Source organism: Rhinolophus ferrumequinum, chromosome 10 (assembly GCF_004115265.2).
Source record: "Rhinolophus ferrumequinum isolate MPI-CBG mRhiFer1 chromosome 10, mRhiFer1_v1.p, whole genome shotgun sequence".
Classification (NCBI taxonomy): domain Eukaryota; kingdom Metazoa; phylum Chordata; class Mammalia; order Chiroptera; family Rhinolophidae; genus Rhinolophus; species Rhinolophus ferrumequinum.
The window spans coordinates 77,830,850-77,851,485 of NC_046293.1; the positions used below are offsets into that span (position 1 = coordinate 77,830,850).

The 20,636-nt window shown below is 35.6% G+C and overlaps 1 protein-coding gene across 2 annotated transcripts in view; it reads left to right on the forward strand.

The window, feature by feature from the left end:
* The window catches only part of LRRIQ1 (leucine rich repeats and IQ motif containing 1), a 185,824-nt gene that overhangs the window by 79,491 nt on the left and 85,697 nt on the right, over positions 1 to 20,636 (forward strand). For both annotated transcript variants that reach the window (XM_033117564.1, XM_033117565.1), the window contains exon 18: positions 4,486 to 4,605. In XM_033117564.1, coding sequence (XP_032973455.1) covers positions 4,486 to 4,605 — 120 coding nt within the window. The remainder of the gene's footprint in view (positions 1 to 4,485; positions 4,606 to 20,636) is intronic.

Sequence of the window (20,636 nt, forward strand, 5' to 3'; positions counted from 1 at the left end):
AATCGCCTAGGCTTTCCTTTATTTTTGGTCATGTTTCAGAATTTTTCAAATTTATTTATTAAATTTATCAGGGTGACATTGATCAGAAACATCCTAGGCTTTCGAGCATGAAGATTTCGTGAATGACGTGGTGAAAACTGCTCTCTGCTCACTAAAACTTACCCTGTTCTCTTCTTCCTAGCATGCAGCCAGCTTTCCTCGCACTTTAGCACTTTACTATGGTCCCTTTTCTGAGTTCCAGTCAATAGAACATGACTGAAAGATATGTGCATCACTTCCATATCTGGCCCCTAAAACTTCCCACTGACATGCCTCCGTATCCTTTTCCCTTTCTGGCCAGCTGAAATGCAGACAGCCTGCGAGGCGTCCATGGAGGTTGTCTGTTGGGACTGCAGTCTGCAGAGCCTGGGTACCTGAATCATTTTAGGTGAACACCCTCCCCCACGATCTTGTCTATCTTCTCAATGTTTGTTATGTGGTCAAGAAATAAACTATTGTTCCTGAGTTATTCTACATTTTTGGATATTTTTTGTTAGAGCACTTAGCTTACCCTAACTAATATGAAGGATGTCAGATACACTTTAAGAAGTAGATAGTGTTCAATGTAAATATGGGAGGTAATGGAATTTCAGGTATAGATGACCGTGGAAGAAAAAGAACATAGGATTTCGTATTACTGGAATAATAAGAAGTTGTAGAGCAACTAGGCTACCATAAGTGCTAGAATATAAGGAAACATAGGAGGAATGTTGTCAGAGATGTGCACAGGATTGTAACACAGAGTAAGTGCATGGTAAATTCTAGGATGGGAGTTGATGGGAGTTGGAGAAGAAAAAGATATGAGATGTGTCGAATCCAGATATAGTTGTCTGGCCAGGGAATTGATTTGAACATGTGAAAGATGAATTAATCATAGATGGATTACCAGGAGGAAACTTGAAGCCTTGACAGAAATAAATAAGTTAGAACAAGAATCTGAACATCACTTATCACAAGTGTATATTACCATCATTTCTCATCCACGGAATAGAGATGGCTGCCGCTTGAATTCCTGATGCACATGATTAAGGGAGATGTCTGTAAGTATCATACCAGAAAAATACACACTATGGATTATAGTCTAGAGCTTTGCTGAAGTTCTATCACTGATGAGTTGGGCTGGATCCACTGTGAGCTTCAGTGAATAAATCTTTATCACTGAAGTCCTGGATTAAAGAATTCCCTCTCTACCCTCTTTTCCCTGGGTCTGTACCTAATGTTGATATCTTCTGTCATCAATTCTTTTATAACCAACACACTTCTCCCTTCTCCTTACTAGATTATTTGAAACAAATCCCAGATATCATTCTCTTTGTAAATAGATCAGTATAACTTCTATCAGACCTATTGTTTTAAGTATAACTGCAGTACATTACCAAGCTAAAAACCGACAATTATTTTTCAAAATCACCAAATATTGAATTAATATTCAGATTTCTCTACTGGTTCATAAATGTTTGTTGACATGTTTTTCTTCATCAAAATACAAACAGGGTCATCACTTTGCCATGGGTTTATTCGTTACTTAAGTCTTTAAGCAGATAATAACCCCTTCTCTCTTCTCTTCTTTGCAATTTATTCATTGAGGAAACCAGGTCTTTTGTCCTGTAAAGGTCTATGTTCTCTGAATTTTGACAAATGCATCTTTATGACATCATTTAATATGTTTCTTATTCTCTTGTTTTCTGTAAACCGACAGTAAAATCTAACATTTGATGTGATTTGGGTTTGGTTTTTTAATTGAGAGTGCTTCATAGGCGTTGGTATATAGCACAGTGAGGAGGTACAAAGTGTCTGGTTGCCTCTCTTTTAGGAATATTAGTGGCCATTGATAATCACTGCCTCGATCAGTTCTTTTTTAATGATTTGCAAAATGTTGATACTCTGTCATTTTTTTCTTCATTTATTAACTAAAATATGTCTATAAAGAGAAACTTTGTCTAATCAACTACTTAGTTAAACTGAGGTACAGTTTATAAAAGGCAGGTCAAATGCTTGATGCTCTCAATTTTTAGATCAGTGAGTTTTGCTAGCATCCTCCTGAGATCACCGTAATGTGTTCTGTCATAATGTACACACATTTTTAAAATGTGTGATGTATCTAATTCCATTGCAGTTATAATTCTTATTGGTACTCACATTGTCTCCTTTATTTAGCCGTTGGTAGTCTATTCAAGTTAGCTTTTAAAACACAATTCAGTAGTCTTTGAAAGTTCCTTTTCTTTTTAATGTGACATCATGCTCCAGGTTCATTTTGCACACATTCTGCCTCAGGCCAGAATTCAGTCATTGCTTCAAATATCCTTGGTTCCTTAGTGGAAATAATATTTAAAGACTCCAGCCTGGATTGTAGGAGTGCTTTAGGATTTTAGGACTGCTTATTGCTACTGGTGGGGTCATTGTTTTTAAATTTTTTCAATATACTGATCTTAAAAATACACACTTTTAAGAAAAAAATATATGGGTTCATATGGATATTTTAAAATTAAATTTAGGACTATGGCATTTTTACTTATTTGGTTTTTATATTTGAATTTCCTCTATAGAAAGTCCTGGTTCCTAATGACATTAACATAAATGCTCTTTTTCTCGCCCACTCCCATGGGGTATGTGTGTGTGTGTGTGTGTGTGTGTGTGTGTGTGTGTGTGTGTGCGCACGCACATACTGGCAATAAACAAGGGACACACAAATGAGAAAAAACAGGCTATTTATTCAGGGTGTGCTGTAGCAAAACAGTCAGCCGCCGTCACTTGTCATTGGCACAGACTCAAGGGAAGTAAAGGGAGTGGGAAATTGTTATAGTGGGGAAGAAAGAGAGAGAGAAAGCTTTCGACATGCTCTGATTGGAGGTTGTCGGCCTGGGGACGATGGGTGGCAGGCCACCAGAACGGGGGCATCTGATGTGATTGGACTGGGCAGCATATTTAGCTACATCTGGTTGGTCCCAAGTTAGAAGAAGTAGGGACAAAAAATAGGGAAGCTGGCAGTCGTTGACCAAGTCTTGACCAATCTTGGCTAATAGTTGCAGAGGTTGTGGTTTGGCTTCCTAGGCTGTTTGCTGCGGAGGTTGTCATGTATGGTCTGTCCGTTGTCTGTATTTTCCACTTCTCAATATATATATTTTTCAGATTAACAGTATCAATATTATTACTAACATTATGATTACTGAAAACATATTTAAGGCACTTTTTATAGTTAAATTTCTCTTTGGAGTATATTTCACTAGGGATAAATAGATTTAGGGATATAGTCAAGTAAATCTATTTTAAAGTCACTTTAAATGACTTCTATATGGTTATGCCCACAGCATGAAACGTATTTTTATATTTTTCTCATGAATTTTTTCACATTTATTTGTTTTACAATAATCTTATGCATGTGCACAGTTCCGAAGTCAAATCCAAACAAGGTATATTCAGAGAAGTCTAGCTTATATTGCTGTAACTTCTACCTGAATTTCTGCCGCTATAGTTAATATTTTTTATAATGAATTTTATGACTTTGACTTTTTAAGTATTAGAAACCACATATACATATATTTAAATACATATTTATGTAACATATATTTGTTATATATTTATAGACAGTCTTTCATAGATAAATGGTAACATGAATGTATCTATGAAAACAATTAAATATGAAGAGATAAAAACATCCTACTCTTTCTACCTTGTTTTTTTACACTTAATATATCCTGAAGTTCACTCCCTAGCCATATATAAAGATACTCATTTTTTAAATATATGGTGACAGAAGATTTGACTCTGGGTAGTGAATACACAATGCAATATATAGATGATGTATTATAGAATTGTACACTTAAAACCTAAATAATTTTATTAACCAGTATCACCCCAATAAATTTAATTTTTTTAAAAGCTGTGATATTTTTGGAGTTACAGTTAGGAAAGCTTTCCCTACTCCTAAGTTATTGAGGAATCTGAATGTTTTTAATTCTATTACTTTGTGTTTAGTTTCTTTAAAAATGAAATCAGTTCATTGTTATGGGTGAGGATACCACTTGTCTAACATGGCCATTTATGTATAGTAAAATTTTCCTAAATTTGTGTTAGTTTATTTTATACATAGTCATCTGAAAATTAGCAAAATTGGTTTTCCTTTGTATCTCTTTCTTCTTAGTTTAGAGTGGGTCCTGGAGGAATTATCAGATAATTGATTGGTTGACCTACATGTGCAGTTGAGGGAGTTTTAAAGATTCTTTTCTGCTTACCACAAGGAAAGTCTCCTGAGATTCAGAACTTTAGACACAAGCAGTTGTTTAATTTATCTTGCAGTTCTAAGTGTCACATAAAGTTCAAAACACAGATTACTGAGCCATTAAACTAAAGTCTAAGATGTTTTATCTTCCTAATGGGATAATACAGAGAATCTGGTTTGGAGTTTGATCTATAACCTTGTATAACATGCTTTAAATTTTTGTTTAGGCCATTTGGAAGGGCTTTCTTTTGCGAAAGAAACTGACAGCGGCTCTAGAAGCTATTAAGAATGACGAATCTGAAGAAGAATATGAAGAAATAGATTTAGAGGATTTTACATTTGATGAAGTAAGTACCAAGAGCATTGCTCTTAAAATGTTTTTAGTATACTATTTTGAAGTTAAACCAGTTTCTAAGGTTTAACTACACCTTAGTGAAAATCTATTAACGGTGTTATAGATTTTTTTATAGATTTTTTTCAAATAACACTTGAAAAAGTACGCTTTTAATTTCTTAAAATCTTCATTTACCTACAAGCTCGTACAGTGTGTAAACATGGTCATAGCCTATTTACAAGAGTTTCTGTGTATTCTTCACCCAGATTTACTCATTTTGTTTATCAATTATTCGTCATAAAATATAACTATGACCTTATTTATGCCCTGTTCAACAACCGTCCGTAGCTCTCTGTTGTCTAGAAAAGTGAGAATAACTGCCTTAAAGAGTCATTTAAGTGTTCTACAGTAATGAAGGAAACTATCCAGAAACATCCACCACTTCTCCCTGGTTGCTTCCATATGCTCCAACCAAACCGAGCAACCTGTTACTGTACAGAGCACTTGTCATTACATTCTTAGTTTTGTCATCTGTTCTATCTTCCCTAGATAGTTCACAACCGTCAGATTAAGATATAGAACATACTAACACCCCTGGAAGACTTCCTCATGCCTCCATAGTATTCACACCTCTGTTATCATAGAATAGCTTTGCCTATTTTTGAACTTCTTGTAAGTGGAATTACAGAGTATGTACTCTTTTTTCACATAATACTATGTCTGTGAGATTTATCTATGTGGTTGAGCGTAGCTGTATGTATGCCACTCTTCTGAATATACCACTTTTTATCTATTCTTTGAACATATCACTTTTTAAAACTGGTATTCTATTTTAAAATAGTATTGGTAGATTATTTGCTGTTGAATTATTTGTACTATTGCCTATTATGACTAAAGATGCTATGAACATTCTTATACATGTCTTTTGACACGTGTATTCACATTTCTTTTGGAAATGGAATTTCTGGGTGACAGATGTTTAGTAGATAGTGCCCAATGATACTCCAGAGTAGGTTTGTGGTGGTATCTCATTTTGATTTGCATTTTTCTCATAACTAATAATGTTGAATACCTTTTCATATGCTTACTGGCCATTTAAATGTCTACTTTTGTGACATGATCAAGTGTGCATTTTCAGTTGAGTTGCACATCATTTTTCTTACTAATTTGTAGAAGTTCTTTATATATTCTGAATACTACTTTTTTCCCTTGCAAATGTCCTCTCTACATTCTGGGGCTTACTTTTTTATTCTATTTGTAGAACACAAATAGAATGATGAACACAATGTTTCTAATTTTAAATTGAAAACAAAAGGTTTTAAATTTAAACCAAAGTTTTAAATTGTTGTAAAATATAAGAAAATTTTGCCTACTCTTAGATCATATTCTAGAAACTTTACTATCTTAACTTTCAGAATTTAAGTCTATGATGCATCTGGAATTAATTTCTGTGAGTAGTGTGAGGAAAAGGGTCAAGATCCCCCCCCATACACACACATTTGATTATATGATTGACTCAGAACCATTTGTTGTACAGACTTTTCACAATGGATTGCAATTGAAACTGTTTAGACTCAGGTAACTGTGTAAGTGGGTTCTCGTAATTTTTCTCATTGTTCTGTTGTTTATCCTTACATCACTACTTTAATTAGTGTATAATTTATAATAAATTTTGATATCTAGCCTTATAAGAGCTCCAACTTTGTTCTTTCTCTTCAAGAAAGAACTACTACTGCTCTATTGACCCTTTTTGTTTTTGTACGAATTTTAGAATCATCGTGTCAATTTACACAATTAGTATTAGGATTTTGTCTGAGATTGCAGTGCATCTATAAATCAATTTGGGAAACCAGATCATGAATATTACATTTTTAAGTTCATGAACACAGAATATCCTACTATTTATTTAAGTAATTTAAGATTCCTGTCCGCAATGCTCTGTAATTTTCTTCATAGTGATCTTGTACATTTTGAGTTGGATTTATTCTTAGGTATTTGATGTTTTCTGACATTATATTTATTTTTGTAAATATATTAAACTTGTAGTTAGCCACTTGGTTGAAATCACTTATTAATTTTAGTAGTTTTTCTCTCAAGTCTTTTGAATATTCTGTATATACAATCACATCACCTGAGGATAATGACAGTTTTATTTTTATTTTTTCCAATTCTTATGACTTGCATTATTTTTCTTGCCTTATTATCCTGACTACTACCTCCAGTAAAATGAGCCAGGATACTACTGTTAGCAGACATCATTTTCTAGCCCCTGGTCTCAAGGTGAATATTTTCAATATACCACCACTGAGTAAAATGTTTACTATATGTTCTTGTGGAAACTATATTTGATTAAGGGAGTTACGTTCTTTAACATCTTCTTCCCTTTCCAAGAGGTTAACATGATGATGATGATGATGATGATGATGATGATGATGATGATGATTCTATATATGATTTGTATTTTATCAAATACTTTTATACACATGGCATTGATTTTTCACACATTAAACCTTGTATTCCTAGAATAAACCAACTTCACTATATTGCATTATCTTTTTTTATATCTATGAATTTCATTTGCTAATATTTTACTTAGGATTTTTGCATTTATATTCAAGAAGTGGGCCTGTAAATTTTCTTTCTTGTAAAACTCTCTTCAGATTTGCTATCAAGGTTATGATGTCCTTATACAGTTGGTTGGGAAGTGTTTCCTCTATTTCTGTTTTCTGGAGGAGTTTGATGTAAGATTGATGCTTGTTCCTTAAAAAATTGTCTCAGCATATAATCTATTTTGGGAAATGTTCTAAATACACTTAAAAGTAATGTGCAGGGGTGGCTGGTTAGCTCAGTTGGTTAGAGTAAGGTGCTGATAACACCAAGATTGCAGGTTCAATCCCTGCATAGGCCACTGTGAGTGAGCTGCACCTTCCTTAAAAAATAAAAAAAAAATTAAAAAATAAGAAAAAAGAAAGAAGAAATGCAACAGTAAAAAAAAGGAATGTGCATTCTGCAGGTGTTAAATACATTGTTAATAAGAGATTAATTGCTTCACTTTTATTAATTGTGCTTTTTAAATCTTTTGTATCCTGAGTGATGGTTGGGGTAGGGGAATTCTATCAGTTATTGATAGAAGAATGCTAAAATCTCTTACTATGATGGGTGTTTCTCTAAATCAGCTGTTAATTCTGTAAAATTTTGCCTCATACTTTGAGGCTATGTTATCAAGGCATACACACTTAAGATAGTTATATCATTGTATTATTAAACTTTTTCACATAATAAAAAATTTCTTCTTTAACTCTAGCTTCCTTCTTTAACTAACTTCAGTAATGACTTTTTCCTCTGATATTTTCATAACTACAGCTTTCTTTTGATTGGAAATTTCATAATATGTATTTCTCTAACCCTTCTCCTTCAACATTTCTGTGCTTTTATATTTAAAGTTGACCCTTAAAAGATTATTTTTATATTTTGTTCTGACATTATTTTTTTCTTTTTATTAATGTAGTTACACTATTTTAATTTATTTTAATTAAGTGTAATTAGGCTTATATATGTCATCTTTCTATTTGTCTTCTATTTCTCCTATATGTTCTATGTTTCTCTTTTCCTTCTTTTTTATCTATCACATATTTTTGTTTTTTCTTTTCATTTCCTTTGTTAGCTTGCTAGTTTGTGGTTATCTTTTCCTTTGCACTTCATTCCTTCCTGCGTTAACAGGCTTCCACCCGGGACAATTTTCCTTTGCCTAAAGGACTTCCTTTAGCATTTATTTCAGTTCAGGTCAATTTTTGATTGCTTAAAAATTTATTTTACTTTAACTTTTGAAAAATAGCTTCTCTAGATATAGACTTTTAGGTAGGATTTCTGTGTTTAAAGATGCCATTTCATTAACTTCTGGCTTCCACAATAGATTCTGTTGAAAATTCAGTAATAAACCTCATATTATCTTCTCTGAAGATATTTCTACCCTAGTCCCCAGACTACTTTTAAGGTTCAACTTCTGTTTTTATTTCTCACTATGGGTATGATTTTCTTTGTATTTTCTCAGCCTGGAGTAGGGGAACTCACATGTCTTCTTGAATCTGTGGTTGATGTATTTTATCAGTTTGGGAAATTGCTTAGCCAGAGTTATTTCAAATATTTAGCTTTTTAAAAAAAAAAATTCCCTTCTTTGAAGAAAACTGGCACCAAAAACACATATGCTAGAATTTCTCGCCATTTTACATGTGTTTCTTAGACTCTTTTTTAAATTGTTCTCTTTATGCTTCTATTTTTTTTTTAATTTTGATGTTTCCTACCCTGTAATTCACTAACCATCTCTGTTGAATTATTTAAGTATTTTTAGTCTATCTATTGAATTCTTCATTTTAGTTATTGTATTCTTCATTTCTGACTGTTCTTTTCCTATGTTTTCTATCTCCAGTTTTATGTTTCCTATCTCTTTGTTGAAGTTTTCCTTGAGTTCCTTGAGCATCTTTATAACCAGTGTTTCGAACTCTGCATCTGGTAGATTTCTTATCTCCATTTTGTTTAGTCCTTTTTTCTGTAGCTTTGTTCTGATCTTTATTTGGGACATGTTTCTTTGTCTCCTCATTTTGGCACCTTCCTGTGTTCCTGTATTAGATAGAGCTGCTATGTCTCCTTAGTAGAGTGGTCTTATGTACTAGATGTGCTATGGGGCTCAGTGGCACACTCTTCCAGGTCACTTGAGCTGTGCACTCCAGGTGTGTCCCTCTTGTAGGTTGTGTGTGCCCTCGTGTTTTAGTTGAAACTTATGTGCTGTTTACACATCAGTGGGAGGAACTGACCCTCAGAATTATTGGTTGTGAGGACTAGCCATGACTGTAGTGGAGGAGCTGCTGTGTGGAGCTGACACTATAGAGCAGGATTTGTTTTAGCAGGACTCTGGTGCCTGCCCTTTGGGTGTGTCATTTGTGGAGGTGACTGGTGTGGCCTGAAGCTGGCCACCAGGGATGTTAGTTCTGGAGCCTGCTGGGAGGGGCTCTGATGCACGTCAAGTTCAGCTGCTGCTTGTGCCCTGTACAGAGTCACTAGTATGAGCTACAAAGTGATCTGCAGATGGTCATCACTTGTGCTGGGCTTAGAGGTACCTGGGAGAAGCTAAACTGAGAACTGAGGCCGGCTGCCACTAGTGCCAGGCTTGAGGCTGCTTAGCAAGAGGTATAGGACACACTGCAGCCAGATGCTACTTGTTTGGGTCTTGTGAACCTTTGAGAGATTTTGGGGAAATCTGCAGCATGAGCCAAGAGACGCCATTTGTATGGAAAAGCCACTGGAAGTGGCTTGGGTGTGCCCACAAGTTGGGTGTAGTGGGGATCTCCGAGAATCACCAAGGTAGGGTGAATGGTATTAACCAGGTTGATGGAGACTCAGATATGAGGCCCACCTAAGTCTGCATGCTGGGAGGGGGCAAAGCTCAACAAAGAACAATCTGTCTCCCAGCACTTCTGTCTGGGAGAAAGCTGTCCCTCCAGCCCTCGCTTGAAGCCAGACAATTCAGTTCCTCCCTATATGCCTCTGATGATTTTTGAGATGCTGCCCCAATGCTGGAGCTCAGAGCAAATAAGTCTGTCAGTAAGTCTATGCATGGGCCCTTTAACATAAACAACTGGAACTCCAGCTTTTCTCCATCTCCCTCAGCCACAATCACCATTGGTTTTCAGAGTAGTGGAGACTTCTCTTCCTGGCACTGGAACCCTGGGCCTGGGGATACTGGTGTGTGGCTGGGACTCCTTGTACCTCAGGGGGGACCTCCAAAGCCCAGATATCCCTCCCTATTTTTAACTACCACATGTGGATGTGGGACCAGTTCATTATGTATCTTTGCCCCTCCTACCTGTCACTTCCTCTGTATATCATTAGTTATAGAACTTCTGTTTAGCTAAACTTCAGGCAATTCTCAATGATGGTTATTCTGTAGTTTAGTTATAATTTTGTGGTGGTCGTGGGAGGAGGAGAGTAGAGCGTTTACCTTCTTGACCTCCCTGAACATACTAATATCTTGACCTCCCTGAACATACTAATATGGCACTTTCAAAGCTTTTTTAGTTAATTGCAACATCTGGATCACTTGTGGGTTTATATCCATTGACAGTTTATCTCTTGTATTTTGAATCAGTTGATTCTTTTTCTTAGCATTTAATCTTTGATTACACATCAGACATAACATGTAAAGACCCTGGAACATGTTTTCTTTCTCTAAAGGATTTAATAATATTCTGGCAGGCAGATATTATATAGTCAGAGATCCTTTTGAGGCTTCAAGCTTCATTAGGGCTGATCTATTTCTGGTTTCTCTGAATGCTACCCCAATATGGTGTCTCACCTGAAAGTGAGATATTTACCAGGTTACCTTCATTCTGTCTCTGAATTCTAATCCCTTTCTCCAAAGCATAGAGTGACTGAACAAATTTCTTCTTAGCTTTTTAGCACATAGCTGTTGCTATTGCTCTTTGACTTTGGGAATCTCTCCTATGCCTGCACTACTTTGAATTGACAAGCACATGAAGGGAAATGTTGTACATGACTGCACTGACATTGCATTGGTTGTCTACTCCTGGAGATCTTGTTCCTTCGATCCTAGCTGCCTTGGCATCCTTGCACTTCATCCTCTGTCTCTTTATCCCAGTGAAACCACTACAAGTGGGACTCAGATTTCTGTCGGGCTTCTCTTTCCTGTTAGCAAAATTGGGAATTTCCCTGAAGGAAAATATGGAGGGAAATATAGGCTTTACATCAGCATGCAACTCTACTCTCTGGGATCTTGACTTTAAATTCTGACTGCTTTGAGTGCTCTTGATTGCCTTCCGCTCTTTTTTTTTTTAATCCATTATTTATACATGTTCTCAGGAGGATCTTAATTCTAATTTAAACTAAAACAGAATGGAATGTTTATAAATGAATATTCAAGTCAATGATAATCTTCAATGTTCCAAGCATTGTTTTCACCACAGTGAACAAAAGAGATAAGATTTCTGACTTCACAGAAGTTACATTTAACTTGAGGTGACAGGGAATAAATATATAAATATACAGAACACTATAAGATATTGAAATTTACTATAAAACATGGAACTTTAAGGGATAGAGCATAGAATCTGATTGGAAGATCAGGGAAGGTCTGAATAAGGTATAATATAATATTTTAATAGAGATATAAAAATAAAATGAAGGAATAGCCACAGGGCAATACTTCTCTGGGCTAAGTATAAGACAAGAATGGGAGCCTTGAAACAGGAACTCCATTAGTATATTAAAGGAACAGGAAGTTTACAATAGGTAGATATGGTTGGTAGTGGAGAAAACTCAGAGATAAGAAAGAAACAGAAAAATGGCCAAGGATCATTCCACATGTGCGTAAAGCCTAGGATATAATGTCACAAATTTTGAATTTTATTTCAAATGTGATAGAAAATTATTATTATTTTTTATTACATTAGTTTTAGGATTACAAAACAATATAATGATTAGACATTTACACTCCTCACAAAGTGATAACCCCTCCCAAGTCTACTACCCCTCTGACATCATATATAGCTGTTATAATATCATTGACTATATTCCCTATGCTGTACTTACATCCGATGACTATATATATATATACATATATATATATATACACACACACATAATTATAGTTGACATATGATATATATACATATAATTATAGTTGACAATATATATAATTATATATATATATATAATTATAGTTGACATTCAATATTATTCTACTTCACCTTCAAGTGTACAGTGCAGTGGTCAGGCTTCTACCTAGTCTATGAAGTGATCCCCCTGATAAGTCCAGTACCCATCTGACACCCTACATAGTCTTTACAACATTTTTGGTTATATTCCCCATACTGTGTTTCACATCCCTGTGATATTTTGTGACTCCCAATTTGTACTTTCTAGTCTCTTTACCTTCTCCCCATCCCCCAACTACCCCTCCCATGATACAGAGAGAAAAAACTTACTGTGTTTTCAACAAGGGAGTTAATGTTTTTGTTTTAAGTGGATGACTTGTTTACAATGAAGAGCTTATTCTTTAGAGCTAGGAATTTTTTTTTAAATTAAATTAATTGCGGTTACACTGGTTAGTAAAATTAAATAGGTTTCAAGCATATAATTCTATATCATTGTATATTACATTGTGTGTTCACCATCAAAGTCAATTCTCCTTCCATCACCATATATTTGGCCACCTTCACCATCTTCTATCATCCTCCCTCTTCACCCTCTCTCTGGTAACCATTAAACTGTTCTTTGTGTCTATGAGCTTTTGCTTATTTTGTCTTGTTTGTCTGTTGCTTTCAGTTTTATATCGAACATATGAATGAAATCATATGGTTCTTGACTTTTTCTGTCTGACTTATTTTGCTTAGTGTGATAATCTCAAGATTCATCCATGTTGTTGCAAATGGCACTATTTCATCTTTTCTTATGGCTGAGTATATTCCATTGTGTATATGTACCACATCTTCTTTATCTAATTATCTATTGAAGGGCACTTAGGTTGTTTCCATGTCTTGGCCAGTGGAAACAACTTGGCAGTGAACATAGGGGTACATATAGCTTTATGGACATATATTTTCGGATTTTTTGGGTCGATACCCAGAAGAGGGATTGCTGTGTCGTATGGTAATTCTATTCTTAATATTTTGAGGAACCTCCATATTGTTTTCCATAGTGGCTGTAACCAGTTTACATTCCCGCCAGTAATGTACAAATGTTCCTTTTTCTCCACAGCCTCTCCAACACTTGTTATTACTTGTCTTGTTGATAATAGCCATTCTAACAGATGTAAGGTGGTATCTCATTGTGCTTTTGATTTTCATTTCCCTAATAGATAGTGAAGTTGAGCATCTTTTCATATATATATATATATATATATATACGTATATATGTATATATATACGTATATATATATACACACATATATATACACATATATATGTGATTTGCATTTCCCTAATAGATAGTGAAATTGAGCATCTTTTTATATATATATATATATATATACGTATATATATATACGTATATATATACACATATACACATATATATACACATATATATACACATATGTGTGTGTGTGTGTGTGTGTGTGTGTGTGTGTGTGTGTTCGCTGTTTGTCTACTTTGCAGAAGTGTCTGTTTAGGTTTTCTGCCATGTTTTTAATTGGATTATTTGGTTTTTTGTTGTTGTATGAGTTATGGATATTAGCCCCTTATCAGAGGTGTTGTTTGCAAATATCTTCTTCTATTTGGTTGGTTGCCTATTCGTTTTGTTGATGGTTTCTTTTGCTGTGAAGAGGCTTTTTTAATATAACCCCATTCATTTATTTTTGCTTTTACTTCCCATGCCTTTGAAGTCAAATTCATAAAAAAAAAACTCTCTGAACTCCAGGTCTATAAGTTTAGTACCTATGCTTTCTTCTATGCAATTTAATATTTCAGGTCTTATATTTAGGTCTTTGATCCATTTTGTGTTAATTTTGGTGTATGGTGATAGATAGCAGTCTAATTTCATTCTTTTGCATGTGGCTTTCCAATTTTCCTAGAACCATTTATTGAAGAGACTTTTATCCATTGTATGTTTTCAGCTCCTTTGTTGAAAATTATCTGCACATATATATGTGGGTTTATTTCTGGGTTTTCAGTTCTATTCCATCGGTTTGTGTGTCTGTTTTTCTGCCAATACCATGCTTTGATTATTGTCACTTTGTAGTATAAGTTGAAATCAGGGAGTGTATATCTCCGGCCTTTTTTCTCAAGATTTCTTTGTTTTTGGGGTCTTTTGTGATTCCATACAAATCTGATAATTTTTTGTTCTATTTCTTTTAAAAAGCTCCATTGCAATTTTGATGGGGATTGCATTAAATTTGTATAATGCTTTGGACAATATGTCCATTTTAACTATGTTGATTCTTCTAATCCATTAGCATTGAATAGCTTTCCATTTCTTTGTGTCTCCTTCAATTTCTTTTAATAATGTCTTATAGTTTTCCGTGTATGGGTCCTTCACATGCTTTGTTAAGTTTATTCCTAGATATTTTATTTTAATTTATTTTATTTTATTTTATTTTATTTTCACAATTGCTAAGAATTAAAGCCAAATTCCAGTTGGGAATGTATTGTTGCTTTGCCTTCGTTTCACATTTTTTACCTGTTTCCCATTGCTGTCACTTCATTTTAAAATTATCTTACAACTTCAGATTACATAACTAAATTATTAAAGTGTCCCTGTGTTTTCTTATTTCTTTCTTTAACTTTCCTGCTTACAAGTATAAGACTGATATAACCAGGACTTCCCTTTCATTACTTATTTATGTAATAAAAATAGTTGCTTTTGGATTCAGTCCATACTTCCCTTTTCTTTAAAATGTATCACAGTATAGTCCTATACCATCTGTTCAAATTTATTTTTTCCCTTCCAGCCCACAAAATACTGAATACTTACACTATGGCAGACACCATACTTGCAGCTGGGATAGGTACACGGACAGTTATAACCTGGACTCAAATTTGGAGCACGTTAGAAATATATTTGGATATTTGCATTGAATTACAATGTCTTAGAAAAGTAAATATAAAATTGTCTTGATAAACTGGGCTGTATTAAAAATTCTGGATCAGTCTGCCATGAATTTTTTGTATTGGTTTTCTGCCTCTCTGAAATGTGATTGCATTTAAGAAATGGTTAACCAAGGAGACACTAATAACCAAGAGTCAATTTGTTGTAATTTTATTAAACATAGTTTATCTTAACTTAATTTTAAGTGCCAAGAACTGTGAGGGATCTGAGATTTTTATCCTGCATGCAGTCTAACAAGTTAAGCTGCCACACTTTCATGGATACGGGCAGACAATCTGAGACATTTATTACTTGTCACGTCAGGCTGCAGGAGCTTCATGTATATAGAAGTTCCTCTTAGCCCCTAAGTTCTACAGGGAGGAATCTAAAGAATTTCTCCTATAGAAATCCTGAGCCTAGGAAACCCCATGTTTCTTAAAGGGCTGCTAGCAATTCTGCCCATCCCATGCTCTAGAGAAAGTCATTATCTTTATTATATCAAACAACAAACACATTTTGACTTCTGCCACAGAGGGAAATACTAAAAGACTGTCTCCATCTTCCAAGCCTGTTAGCTGTATTAACATCTTTGAAAAGATAGTCTGGAACAAAAGCTACCATAAGTCATTCAGAAATGTTAGACACCAGTAGAAAATTGGCTCCCAACCATATCTACCACTTGTGGACTATACGGTAAATTTTCCCATAAGTAACTACTCCAGTGGTCACTCTGAGTAATCTCACAGGGACTAGGACAAAAACCATTAGGTTATCCTCATGATACGTTTAATGAAAGTTACTATTAATATCCCAGGTGGTTTTCCCTCTAAGTTTCTGGATTTACCTTCCAACTAGACTTGAAGGTTTCATCCAGGTTTAGCTGCAAGTAGTCGCTATTATACAGATCTTGGCCCTCAAGGAGGAAGTTTAAGGCAATTCTGCCATCTAAAACAACCCTGACCAGTGAGTTGAGGCTGACTTAAATACTTTCCAGGAACATAGTTGGTATTTTCTTAAACACTTGAAGGTGATTTATGAGCAGGACATCTTCTAGGTGGCATTTCTGTACTCCTCGGGATGACAGAGAATCAGGGTGGGGAAAACATAGGAGATGGGAGGTACAGGATCTGTGCTGTCCCTGGTGTCAGGCTGTCCCCTGCTGTCATGATAGAATTCTCAGTGAAGTTAAGGGAAATAACTATAAATTATAGTTCATAGCCTCCTGGAAGGGGATGGCAGACCCAGCAATAAGTTAAATTTAAGGTGCTTGCAGCAGTTTGGGAGAGCCTTCCAGGGCCATTTTTCTTGAGGAAGAAGCAAAGCTTCAGGGGTAGTTCTGAAGGACAAAAGGTCATTAATATCCCTCATTTCCCTAGACCTCTCAGAATCGAAGGTGTTCCCTGCAAAGGTACCTAGCACTTATTCTCCATCTACCTCCTCACAATCAGAGTGTTCCATTTCACTTAGCTATCACTCCACTTTTTGTCCTAATCATTCTCTATTCACACCTAGCTTTCCTCTGGGAGGGTTGGGAGCAAGAAGAACAAGTACACGTTTCTCAATGTAACCCTCTTTGACCAGGCTGCACCATGAGATATGTCAGTCCTGCTGGCCTGGGACTTGCTGTTAGGGAAAATAAATATCCATCATGCACAGGATAGAATCCTATGTTGTCAAAATAGATCGGGAGTACCTTCCATGCATTTCTCCTCCTCATTACTTAGGAAGTAGCTGCAAGGGTGGTCCCTTTCTGGAGACAGCCACATTAACTGATCAAACTACCTTATTATTAATCTGTGTGGACAGAAAGAAATGAGAGTGGTTGAGTCCAACTATTAGTCCAGTGTTGAGTAGCTTTTCTGATAAAACACACATAACTGTCAGACTCCAATGCGGAAAGCTGAACAACTATGCAACATTTCAAGAGTTATGCCTAAAATAAAGCTATATGCCTAAAATCAGCTGATGAATAACGTGGAAAGGTATCAACAGTGGTACATTATTGAAGGTATAATGTAGTGAAATTTCCAAAAGCAGGTAGAGGCAAGGATCCGTGGAATGGGACCTCATCCACCTTAAGACAAATAGGACAATTTTGCAGAATTCATAAGTCTGGCATGCATTGGTAGCCTCCACGTCAGAAACAGAATTAGGCGCAATCAGTGACCTGATTCTAGTCGTCGTCTCATCAGGTAATGGACCCTTACCAGGGACATCCATATAAGTAATCAAAACAGTCCTATATGCAACTGGAATTTGCTTTTCCAGTGTGAAGGCCCCAAACAGAGGGTCTTTTGTCAATAAGTCTATAGCTTTCCAAATGGCAGATCAAACTGTGAGGCCATTGGCTACTGTACAAGATTCAGTTGAGTTTCAGCCTAGCTGAATCATCCCTGAACCAGGCCCAAGCACATAGAACCAGAATGAATTAAGGTCCCTCCAAGCCAGCAGCTTTGGATCAGGCCATGGAGTAGAGAAAAAGTTTTCCTGAGAAGTATAGCTTCCACTTTTTCATTTGAAACCAAGATGCCATGGGGGCCAGGCTGGCTATTCTTTTTGACAAGTGAGGCTTTGGGAGACCTTCATACCTTGTTAGTCTTTGAATCTGAGTTGTTCCACCCCAAATGGGGGGTATCAGGCCAGAGAGTCACAAGGCCTCCAGGGGTCAGTCATTTAGTTTCTAACATAGTCCAGTAGGAAGGTAATAGCTGGTTTTTTTAATAGGAATATGCATGGTATCTGTGTCAGAAAGGCCACAAATCCAAAATCACAAAGGATGCCTCTAGGTGAAGCCAGAGGCTACAATTGGCAAAATCATCGGTCACAGAAAGTTGTATTATCTCCACTACTGGAAGGATCTGATAAGAAGTTGGGCATCCTTTTTGTGTTAAAAGGCTGAAGAGACAGGAGTTTTTCCAGGCTGCTAGAGAGAGTGAACATCGTACATTCTCTCACATAGTCAACTTCCAAGGAACTACTTGATGCACAGGCTTCAGAATGGAGGTCCCAGAATTTTGTTTCATTTTATCAGCCAGCCCCTGAATGCAGAGGTGTGTAATAATACTCACCATAATCAGGACAGCTGAAACTAAGGCTTTTTTAAATTGAGATATAATTGACATCCCACCATCAGGGTGTCAGCTATATAGTGAAAGCTTTGGACATCAGAGGGACCACACTAAATCCTAACCCAGTAGTTGTTCCACAAGTGACAAAGCACAAGACAGTTTATCACACTAGTGCTTCTCTACCTGCAACTTTCCCCTATTGGGATAATCCCCTCTGGCACTTATGGGATAGAAAAGTAAAACATGTAACAGGTCAATTTCTACTCTACATTCAGAAGCAACACAGTACACTGAATTGTCCTAAAGGGCCCCACCTACAAAATAACTTTACCTCCTTCCTTCCCTGTGAGCATGTCCAAACCCCATCCCTTGAATCAGTGTGCCCCACTCCGCATGAGTCTGGGTCACATAGTGCCCACTAAGATAGGGTGAGACACTACCTTTTATGCTCCCAGGCTGTTTGCTGTACAAAGATCCTGAAAAAGATTGTCTGCAAAAAAAAGCTGTCACAAAACATGCAGAAATGTGGGAGAACAATGGAGAATTGCCTCCCGACACTAAGCACCTAATACCTACTACTCATAATGAACATCTGAAATAGCGATGAATAAGACATTTTCTTGGTCCTGCAGTCCACAATGCACAATCTTTTTAAAAGAATTATTTCAGCAGAAGTTTTAATAAGCCTAGGTCTCAATCTACTTTGTGGGGAATTTTTGCCACTTTGTCATGAAATATCATAATAAATATCTAAAATAATATTAGGTCTGATGTGGCTTAGTGATCTACGTTGGCCCTTTTATTTTGGACTTTTTAAAAAGTAAGTTTTATAAAGTTGATATTATTACTGATTGACTTAATTTAACAGAGTACATTTTCTCTTTTACATATGCTCTTTACAAGCAACATACAATGAACCAATGAACTTGTCTTTAAATTTAAACAACCAATCCTCTTATGAGTCCCAGAGACGAGAAAAACTAATATATCATAAATACGGAAAGCCACAACAGTCAAATGTAGGGGTTTTTTTTGTTTGTTTGTTTGTTTTGTTTTGTTTTGCTTCAGACCAAAGTCAAATTCAATAAGTAAATAGGGATAATTTTTGAGAAGGTGGCAAAATGCATGCAGCTGGGCAACTTTCAGCTCTAGAGTTCATGTTTGATCACTATCTCAAGTTAACCTCACAGACTATTACATATTATAGTACATTGTGGGGAAAGAAAGAAACAAACAAACCTAAATTATAAGCCAAGGAAAAAGCTAAAGAGAAGTGAAAAGAGGCCTACCTGGAATATAACAGTCTCCAACAATAAGGGCAGTGATGCTTTTGCATAATGATGAAGGAGAGTGTTTAGAAAATGAAATTTGGGATTCAGGATAAGCAAAGGTTCCGAACTGTAAGAATGTTGAGATGCTACAGAAGTTGTCAAAAAGTGTTAGAAGAAAATCAGGGGGGCAGGATAGCAAGAGGCCACTTGAGCAGAAGAAGAAGAAAGTGTTGGGGCAGTGTAGGGGATCATGAAGGGTGTAGATTTAAAAAAATCAAGTCACATCTTTTAGAATTTCTAGAACTTGTTCTACTCTGACTTACAGCTTAGGGAATGTCTGATCCTGGTGTCATGTGTCAAATGAAAGCATTATACTAGATGGAGTGAACATTTTTGCATATACATAATACAAATAAACATGAATGTGATTTTCAGGTCCTCTTTCTGATAGCCTTATTTTCTACTCTCTCAAAGTTGGCTTATAGAATAACGATTTATTCTCAAAATCCAAATGGATATATATCTGATCAAATGCTCAACTGTGATCACACCATTGCAAACTTATCTAAGTTTAAGTTCATTTTTAATATATAAGTAAATTTGATAATAGTATTCAAGTAACCAGAAAGCTTTCCAGATCCTTAGTTGTAAATTAAAGAATATCTGAACAGAAGTTTTTCTTAAGCAACAACTGACATTTCTATAAATATCCAGTGCTAAGCATGATATATTAATATACATTTTTAAAACAGTAGTATATTTATAGTCTTGGCCAATTCTTCCTGACATTTTGAGATTTTTTTTTCCTCAACATACTAAGTACTGCCAAATATACTTGATATTAATAAGCTTGAACTCATAAATCATTAGTTTTGATAATATTTTTTGATTATGATTATATAATTACTAAAAGTTTCTTTATCATTTTATATTAAATATTTTTTATGCTGCTAGAAGATTTTTAATGAATATCCTAGTCTTTAATATCTGGGTCCCAAAAGAGAAAAATGAAGAGGCAGGGAGAAGGACACCAGCCCTTTAAATCCCCTGGAAATCACTTAGCTGGTAGGGCAGGGACTTACAATAGAGGAGGTGCAAGAACAAAGGCT